The sequence below is a fragment of the Stegodyphus dumicola genome, chromosome 2, assembly GCF_044657685.1.
Source record: "Stegodyphus dumicola isolate Sdum_Otavi_A_Nest chromosome 2, ASM4465768v1".
NCBI classification, from domain to species: Eukaryota; Metazoa; Arthropoda; class Arachnida; order Araneae; family Eresidae; genus Stegodyphus; species Stegodyphus dumicola.
Window position 1 is genome coordinate 276,563,482 of NC_140769.1, and position 10,414 is coordinate 276,573,895.

Sequence of the window (10,414 nt, forward strand, 5' to 3'; positions counted from 1 at the left end):
TGAATGTATGGCTGCAAGGAAAACTTAATGGTAATATTAGGATTTCATTAACAAACATTTTGTACACTGTATATATTAGACATTGTGTTTGTACAATAAAGCAGGTAATAGTTTTGCAATAGATTTATGTATATTTCATGTTAAAAAGCTAGTAGCTGTACATATTTCCATGCTCATAACATATCCAATCTTTCCTTAAATTTTCTCGTTATTTCTAGGTCATACGATGCGAATTTTTTAAAACGCTAGCAAACTGCTATAGGTAGAGTTATGCGACTAACAAGAGCATTGTCGACGGTCAGTTGTATCCTGCATTATTACGCGAAAATGGTTACGGTTTAAGGTATTTCTCCTGCCTTCTTAACAAGCCTTCGTGGTGTAGTAGTCTGCACGCTCAGCGCGTAATTGGGAGGTCCGCGGTTCGATTCCCGGCGAAGGCGTTGCTAATTTTTCATCTTGCCTGCTTCCAAAAAATACCTAATGTCTCTACAACGGTAAGAACTCTTAAGAATTGGAGGCTCCCTTCAGCCCACCTGGACACGAGTGTCCCCATAGCTCAAAAGAAGAGGCTCCGTATCTCCACAAAAGAGGGCAGCCAGTAACCCAGCCACCCGCAAACAACAAACAAAAATACTAAATTAAAAATAAGTAAGCACATCTAACACAAAATTACAGACCAACAAACAAACAAAAAAATCCATGAACACAAATTCACAACGTAGAACACCACAGATATCTAAAACCCATATAAATACAAAATTCAATTTTAACAGAAGATTCCTACCAGCGCTCTATTTTCATTGATAAACTTCATTAGAGCGATAGAATATGATTTAAAAACTTTAAAATGAATGACACTTACATTAAAATCAGTCTAATAGGGGCTGTTAAACTACAATCAACCACGAAATGCCTAGCATCACCATCAACCTGACAACTATTACATAATTTACTTTCCTGCAGATTAAATCGGTTGAAACAGTACCGAAACCTACCATGTCCAGTTAAAACCTGATTAACATCAATATTGTTCATACATTTAATTTTATTCGTGATTTTAATTAGTTCCATAAATCCCTTGTTTTTAGGTGAAGAGAACCACTGTGTTTTCCTTTTGTTAACGTAAAATTTTTTCATTCTTCGAATAGCAACCCTCTTCGAACCTGTTACTTCAATATCCATTGCACTGATGCCCACCAGCGGCCGAGCGGTAAAGTCGCTGAACACTGGTAGTTCGGTCCGAGGTTCGAATCCCGCTAACGGGCTGGCTGCATGGGCGTTTTCGTGGTTTTGCCCATGTGTAACGTGTATACGAGCCAGTTTCCCTTAGAAAGCCCTCCACGAAGGCATCCGTCCTTTTAGGCAGATAGCCCCCGAGGCTTTGCCATAATTACACACACCATTGCACTGACATTTGAGACCGCCTGCTTGGCCAGGCTGTCGGCCCTCTCATTACCAATAAACCCCAATGTAGCTTAATATTTAAATATGAACTTAAAGTTTCTAAATGACGCTTAATTTCGACAATTAATGGATTGAAATTCTCTCTACAACGGTATCTAATGTTATATTAAAGAGAAGACTCTGGCCTTGAAATTTTAAACTTGATAAAATCCAACTTTAAAATTTTCCAGTTTAAGAAACCAACCGCTACTTGAGGAATATTTAATCTTACAAACTAATTTTGGATAACTTCTTGTACTGTAAAAATTAAAAATATATAATTTTGGATAACTTCTTGTACTGTAAAAATTAAAAATATATAATTTTGGATAACTTCTTGTACTGTAAAAATTAAAAATATATAATTTTGGATAACTTCTTATACTGTAAAAATTAAAAATATATAATTTTGGATAACTTCTTGTACTGTAAAAAATTGAAAATATATAATTTTGGATAACTTCTTGTACTGTAAAAATTAAAAATATATAATTTTGGATAACTTCTTTTACTGTAAAAATTAAAAATATATAATTTTGGATAACTTCTTGTACTGTAAAAATTAAAAATATATAATTTTGGATAACTTCTTGTACTGTAAAAATTAAAAATATATGGAAAAATAATAATTTGCCCTAACGTCATAAGCAAACAGAAAACGCGGCAAATGGTAAACTCGAAAACTATCTTGTTCGACTTTCAATCTGAAAACACTATTCTTTGTTTTACTTTAGATAAAGTCTTGGGAATTTTGTAAAAACTTTGTGAAGCATAAAAGCTAAACGTTGCTCTCGTTCAACAACAAATAAAAGGCACTGAAAATATATACTGACCATATTTCTGTTTATAAAAGGATAACTTTCTAAGTATATCTGGAAATTTTTTGCGGGCGCTTCTTAAAACTTCAGAACCAAGAACGTTTTAAAAATCTACAAACTTCAAACGAAACTTTTTATATATCTCAGAATAGCTTACAAAGGAAAATTATATGATTTAACGTACCGTCTCTTATTTTCAGCATTTTTCTGTTGCACTTGTATTTGAAGAGCCTTTAAGAAGGACTCAAACGCATTAAATTTGCATATATTTGTCCCGCTTTGATTTCAAATATAAAATACCTACGACAGCAATAATAATAATAATAAAACATATAACAAAAATCTGAAAGGTTTCAGATTTTAACTTACGTCCAAAGGGGCGTTTTATTAACATTTTGCATGTTACATATATTTATTAAACATCATGTTCTTCGCACTTAAATTATAAAATTTAGTTCAAGAGTAATACCGCAAAATAATTTTAAAATGAGCATATCTTTAGAACTTCCGATACATAGTCTCCCGCCCTGGAGATAAAAGTGTTTTTTCTGTACCTCGTTGCATTGCTCGCTTTGAAATCCTTGAGTTTGTTAATCAAAAATTCGTTAAAGTTTTACAAAATATGAAATCGATAATAAAACAAATTCCAAATTTCAAATTTGGGCTTCCACATGCCCATAATCGCAAAGGTAACGTCATTCAAAATTGGATCTAGGTACCGTTCTTTTATCACACTGCCAGAAACATACATACATTTATGCAGATTCCTCATTATTTAATTTCCTTAAATATAATGCAGGACTTTGATATTTGGTGACAACAATTTGAAAAATGAAATGTCGTTTTATAGTGAACGAAGTAAAATGCTGAAACGAAATTAATAGCCCTTCTGGGCAAATTGTCCCTTTGGTCTAAAAATTTAAAATATAAATTTTCTTACAAATAAGCGTTAAAAAATAATGAGTTCTATACACAGTGTCTCAAAAAAGTGATGGAACACTTGTGCTTTACAAAAGGAAACTGTAATAAAATTAATTAAAAAAACATGTAAAAATTTTTTGTGGGTGTGTTTCATACTTAAATTTAGCAACAATTATTACATAACATACATTATCTCAAAATATTAAAATATTAATTTAATAAAAATATAATTGTTTAAAACGGAGCAAAAAATGGCTCACATAAGTGATGGGACACCATTAGATACTACTACGTACTACAATAAAAATATTTTTTGGGTTTCTACTTTTACTCAAAAGCAATTGGCAATAATTTATAAAATCGTCTGCAGTATTTCTCTCCAGTTTGTTTTGGAATTTTTGTGTTTTTTAGCTCTGTGCAGCCATGAATGCTAAGCGAAAAGAAACTTTGCCTGAAATTCGAAAATTAGTTATTAATTTGCATATTGAACGTGAAAAATCTATTAGAGAAACTCCTGAAACAGTTAACTTGAGTCATTCAACAGTTTTCAGTATCATTAAACGATATAAAAAGAATCATATGATTCAGGATAAAAGAAGACCTGGCCGACCATCAAAGCTATCCAATGGAATAAAGTGAATTATCGTTCGAAATATTAAAAAAAAATCCAAGAATGAGTGCTCCTAAAGTTGCTGTTGATTTACAAGCATTATATGGAGTAATTGTTAAACCTGAGACTATTAGAAGAGTAATTCGATCTGCTGGATATCACGGTAGAGCAGCCGGGAAAAAATTCTTCGTAAGTGAAAAGAATAGAAAACTCAGACTGGCTTTCGCAAAATACAACATAAATAAGAATTCTGATTACTGCAATGAAGTTATATTTCCTGATGAGAGTAAATTTATTATATTTGGTTCTGACGGTAGAATCTTGGTGTGGAGAAAACCCAGGGAAGAATTTCGAAAACAGAACTTGGTGCCAACAGTAAAACATGGTGGAGGAGGAGTCATGGTATGGGGGTGTATGTCGTCCGCTGGAGTTGGTACTCTTGTTTTTATTGACAGTATAATGAATCAGTACAAGTATATTGACATTTTAAATCAAAATTTGAAATCTTCAGCGCGAAAATTGAACCTTCATAACGATTTTAAATTCTACCAGAACAATGACCCCACGCACACTGCTTTGAACATTAGAATCTGGCAGCTGTATAACTGTTCTGAAGTAATAAAAACACCACCACAATCTCCAGACTTGAATCCCATAGAGAATATTTAACAAGAATTGGAATCAAGAATTCGCAAACACACCATTTCTTCAAAACAACAATTAAAATTGGTGCTTCAAGACGAATGGGGTAAAATCATTCCAGAAATCACAAAAAAAAAAAAATTAATCGAATCCATCCCAAGAAGATTAAATCATGTTTTAAAAGTAAAAGGAAATCCAACAAAATATTAAAACCTTTTAAAAAGTAAACTTTTTGGATAAATATTTGATGGAAAAGTAAGTGTCCCATCACTTATGTGAGCCATTTTTTTGCTCCGTTCTAAACAATTGTATTTTTATTAAATTAATATTTTAATATTTTGAGAAAATCTATGTTATGTAATAATTGTTACTAAATTTAAGTATGAAACACACCCACAAAAAATTTTTACATGTTTTTTTAAATTAATTTAATTTTTACATGTTTTTTTTTTTTTTTTTTTTTTTTTTTTTTTTTTTTTTTTTTTGTAAAGCACAAGTGTCCCATCACTTTTTTCAGACACTGTAGATGTTTATACAAAGGGAAACTGTATATTAACTTTTAACTGTAATCTTCAAATCCAAAAAGTTCAGAAAACGGAAAATATAATTTAATTAAATTAATATGCTCGTATTTGAAAGTAAAAGTGAACAGAATTTCTTTTATTCTTAAAAATGAAACGAGGGAAATAAGATGTTTCCCTTCCATTTCCTGTAAAAAAACTGAAAGTAAGTTTTTTCTACTTCAGTAATTGTTAGTTTATTAGTTTTCATTCGAAATAATTAGAATGCATTAAAAGGTATGCTGAATTAATTTATTTATTACATTCTTCTTCAAAACTTTACAAAAATAAATGGGTGTTTATATTACTGTTTGTTATAGTGCTTCTGAGAGAACATACATTATTGAGTTAAGTTCAACATATTCATGTTCGTTAAAATGAACTGCAATTTACTTTGTTATTTGTTTCTTTTTATGAAAGCAAATAGATTTATTTCAATTTTAACAAACACGTATATACGTAAAAAACAAATTTAAAGCTAAAATAGTTTAAAAATGTTCAAACATATCAAAGATTTAATTTTCGAATGCAATTGTTCTAAAATAAATGAATAGGTTATTTTTGTCATTTTGAGAAATAAAAATAAAACGGTCCCGCTTCTTTCACTAGTACAGTAAGGAGAAAGGAATGCATTTTTCTTTCTTCCCTTCCCGCTTCTACAAAAAATTCGAAGATACCTTTATATTTTTCCATTATTAACTGTGAATAAAGTTTCGTTTTGTATTCTTGAAGATTTTATTAGTTCAAAAAGTTTATACCGGAAGGGCTATTAATTTCGTTCTGGTATTTTGCATTCAAAACTTAAAATGTCGTTTCACTTTTCAAATTGTTGCCACCAAATATTATTGCCCTGTGTTATATTTAAGGAAATTAAATAATGAAAAATATGCATACATGTATGTATGTTTCTCGCATTGTGATAAAACGACGGTACCTAGAGCCATCGAATTTTGAATGACGTAATCCTACTGCGAATATGGGCATGTGGAAGCCATTTGAAATTTGGAACTTGTTTTATTATCGATTTCCCATTTTGTAAAACTTTAATGAATTTTTGATTAACAAACTCAAGCAAGCCATGACGACGTTGTACAGAAAAAACATTTTTATCTCCAGCGCGTGAGTCTGTGTATCGGAAATTCTAAAGATATGCTCAATTTAAAACTATCGAATCGAATTTCATGATTTAAGTGCAAAGAACATGATATTTAATAACTAAAGATAACACACAAAATGTTAAAAAAAACACATCTTTGGGCGTAATGTAAAATCTGAAAGCTTTCAGAAATTTTTTTTAAGAAAAAATTCCTACAGTTTCTTGGAAAAATAGGATCTTAGAAATTAAGAACATTAAACATAGAAAATTTAAACTTGAAACTTAGAAACAAAATTTCAGTATTCAGATTTTAGCATTGATTATTAAAATTTCAGTATTAAGATTTCTACTTAAATTTCAATGAGATTTTGAAGAACTTTTTAAAAAATTGCGTTTTATAGGACGAATGTATTCAGAAGTTAACACAAGATATAAGTAATGAAGAATCAGTTGTCCTGCAAGACTATTTCAACTCAGACACCAGCAAAAATTACAGAAAAGTTATACAATTCTTAGGTTACCGCTGTTCATTGCTGAAATGTATGTCTTTGTTAATCTAAATTACACTAGGAATTAAATTTTTCAAATTAAGTGCATGTGTCTTTTACGGAAAATAATAAAGAGACAACTTCAGTTTTTTTTTTTTTTTTTTTTTTTTTTTTTTTAAATACAAGTGGAAATTTTAGAACTCAGCTTCTACAATCATCATTTGAATTTTCAAATATTACGCTAATTATGCCATTATTCATTGGGAACAAATTTTAGTTTAGCTTCAATAACCGGATTTAGGTTAAAAAAGTTGTATTAATTTATGAGACCCATTACAAAGAGGAGCATAAGAGATACAGTAATTAAATCTAATGTAAAACTTATACAACTCCAACTTAAAAGCTTCTGCATCATAGCCATTTTTCATTTAATTATCATTATCATCTGCATCATGATTTCGTTCAAGACACAAGTAAACATGGGCAGTAAATATTTAACGAAACCATTTTTTATTTGATCATAATCACTTGTTCGTGAAACAATGATTGCAATTATTCGTGATAAATGGGCACAGACTTTTTAATATCACAGGCATAGTGTATTCATTAAAACTTCTTCCGTTCATTAAGTTCATACAGTTTTTTCTTTTAGCATTCTTGCAATCAGGTTATTTATTAAAATGTAGAAACAAATCTTAGGAATAAATTAATTATGCTTTATATTTTGAAGGCAGTCATTATCCTGATACACACATAAACAACAGTAACAATAATAATATTTTTTACTGAGGATGTTGAAATTAATTATGTTTTATATTTTGAAGGCAGTCATTATCCTGATACACACATAAACAACAGTAACAATAATAATATTTTTTACTGCGGAAGTTGAAATTAATTATGCTTTATATTTTGAAGGCAGTTATTATCCGGATACACACATAAACAAAAGTAATAATAATAATATTTTTCCTGCGGAAATTAAAATTAATTATGCTTTATATTTCGAAGGCAATCATTATCCTCATACACAGACAAACAGCAGTAATAATAATAATAATGATAATACAGTTTTAAGAAATCTGAAAGATTTCAGATTTTATATTAAGCCCAAACGGGTATTTCTTTAACAGTTTGTGTTTACCTTCATCTATTAAATATCACGTTCTTCGCACTTAAACCATAAAATTCAATTCAACAGCAATATCACAAAATATTTAAAAGAGCATATCTTTTAGAGTTTCGGATACATAGTCTGGCGCGCAAGGAATAAAAATGTTTCAACCCCCCCCCCGTACGGTGTTGCTATGGCTCGCTTTGAAATCGTTGAGTTTGTTAATCAAAAATTCCTTAAAGTTTTACAAAATATGAAATAGATAATAAAACAAAGTCCCAATTCGGGCTTTCAGATGACCATATTCGAGTGGAGACGTACGTTATTCAAAATTTGATGGCTCTACGTACCGTTGTTTTATCACAATACGTGAAATATATATGTATACATTTATGCAGATACTTCATTACTTAATTTCTTTAAATATAATACAGGGTGATAATATTTGTTGGCAACAATTTGAAAAGTCAAGCACCACAAAATGCCAAAACGAAATTTATAGAACTTCTAGGCTAACGCCCTTTGGGCTAAAAATTATAAAAGGTGTTTTGTATTAAAAAGAAATTTAATATTAAGTTAAGTTTTCATAAATAATTTAATTGCAGAAAAGAAGTGCGATGTTTCAATTTTCAATTTCCTATAAATTTCTGAACTGCTGAAGAAGATATTGCAAATATATGACGGTACAAATTCCACATAAAATTCATATAAAAATTTGAGGAAATTCTTTTGAGCAAAATTTTCGACGATACTTATGGGAAACCCAAGAAATGAAAGGGTACCTCACCGTTGAGAAATTATAATCAAAATTCCTTAAAAGTAGAATATCGTCATTGTATGTTTAATATGTTCCTTCTTAAGAAGAAATTAAATATAAATTGGATTTTTGAAAAGACAAACGATTGTGCTACATTTTTCGTTAGTATTGCTCAGTTTCGAATTCTTCAATGAATTTGAGGCTGGACTCAAAATGCATTATTCACTTTAAATGGTAATTTAAGTAAAACTCAAAAAAGTACACCAAAAATAGAAGTTTCACTTACCTCATTCTGGTTAAAACTCTTAAATATCTTTTGCTTCTTTTTGGCATCGCAGAATAATGAAAATAAACCGATCGACAAAAAAATAACTACTACTACTTTTGACATCTCCATATCGAAATAATGCTGCTACCGTCCTTTTCTGCCGTGTAAATGGAACTTGGCTTTCTCCATCACACAATAGACGAGATCCTTTCTGCTGCTGACCAATCATAGCTCATCTCGGGGGAACATGATTTTCCGTGGAGTACGTCTATTGAATCTTTTACGAGAGCGGGAAAAATGTTCTTTACTTAAATCATATAAACACATTTTCCTTTTCTGCTATAATTACTTTCTCATAGTCCATGCATTCTGCAGTTTTCCTAATTACCGTACATTCCGGCGTATAACAAGCACTTTTAATACAATAAGCAAAAAAAAAAAAAAAATGTAAAACTGAGATTTACGGATGTGCATTAGACGCCGGATGTAAAAGTGATAGATTTAAAAATAACGAAAAGGCGAGCATACAAAAATTAAACTTTTACATGTACCTAGAATCTTACATGCGCTGTACCTTACATGTACCTAGAACGGCCATAGCTTATGAATTTAACATTTTTACTTCCTTGTACGAAATAAAAAGGAAGTATTGTAATCGCGAAAAGTTTCAGGCAGCATATTTCAACGAAAATATCCATTTTGACCGCTATCGAATGCAATTTAACGATGTTTTTGCGTGATATCTGTACGTAAGGACAGAATAAAATACTCTTTTCCTTCAAAAAAATTATAAAACTGCTTTAAAATGGATTCTGAAGAGAATTTTTCGTGGCGTCTGTACGAACGTATGTACGTACGTGCGTACGTACGTACGTATCTCGCATAACTCAAAAACGAGTAGCCTCAGAACGTTGAAATTTTGTATATAGGACTGCTATAACATGTAGATGTGCACCTCGTATTTTGGCTGCAATCGGCCGCACCAAACGTATATAAATATATTTATATAATATCCACTCTGTTACTCGGCTCAGTGATCTCAGTTTCTTTACTCTTGTATGTTTGTAAATTGTACATTTTTTGCTTTAAAAATGGTTGAATTATGTTGTTTTTATCTTCCGGTTAAGGATTTTATGTCTTTAGTAAATCTGTGTGCAATATTTTTAGAATTATCAGCAATTTTAAAGTTGTTTAATTGCCGCTAAGCCTGTTTTTAATGGCGGCCATTGATGTTTACATTTGAAACAGGAGACTAGTGGATTTGTTGCCAATCTAGAGAAACTTAGCTTCGCAACAACAAAGATAACGCATTCATTTATTATTGCCAATTAAATCATGCTTAATTCTTTCTGGAATTTTTTGAGGGAATAAGTGTTTGAGATTTACTTCGTAATTTTTAATAGAGATATTTTGAGTTTTTATGTATTTTTGCCTTCTCGCGGAGTGAGAACTGAATTAATTAAATGAGAAATACTCAATCGTCTGTGAAAAACTGTTTCTTTTTTGTTTTGTTTACTTAATTTCTTTTATACATCATTCTAGCTTTATTATAGTATTTGAATAGAACATGTGGCAACGATTAGATAATTCTATTCTTTAAATGATATAAATTTTGTGCATTATGAGTTATAATATGAACGAAATATATACGTTAACTGTTATATAATTATTGGATTATATAACAGTTAACTTATTTT

General features: G+C 30.3%; 1 protein-coding gene across 1 annotated transcript in view; it reads right to left on the bottom strand.

Moving 5' to 3' along the window:
- The window catches only part of LOC118192471 (chymotrypsinogen B-like), a 68,724-nt gene extending 59,778 nt beyond the window's left edge, over positions 1-8,946 (bottom strand). Inside the window, exon 1 of the mRNA XM_085810285.1 lies at positions 8,804-8,946. Coding sequence (XP_085666411.1) covers positions 8,804-8,946 — 143 coding nt within the window. The remainder of the gene's footprint in view (positions 1-8,803) is intronic.
- Between the last annotated feature and the right edge of the window lie 1,468 nt (positions 8,947-10,414).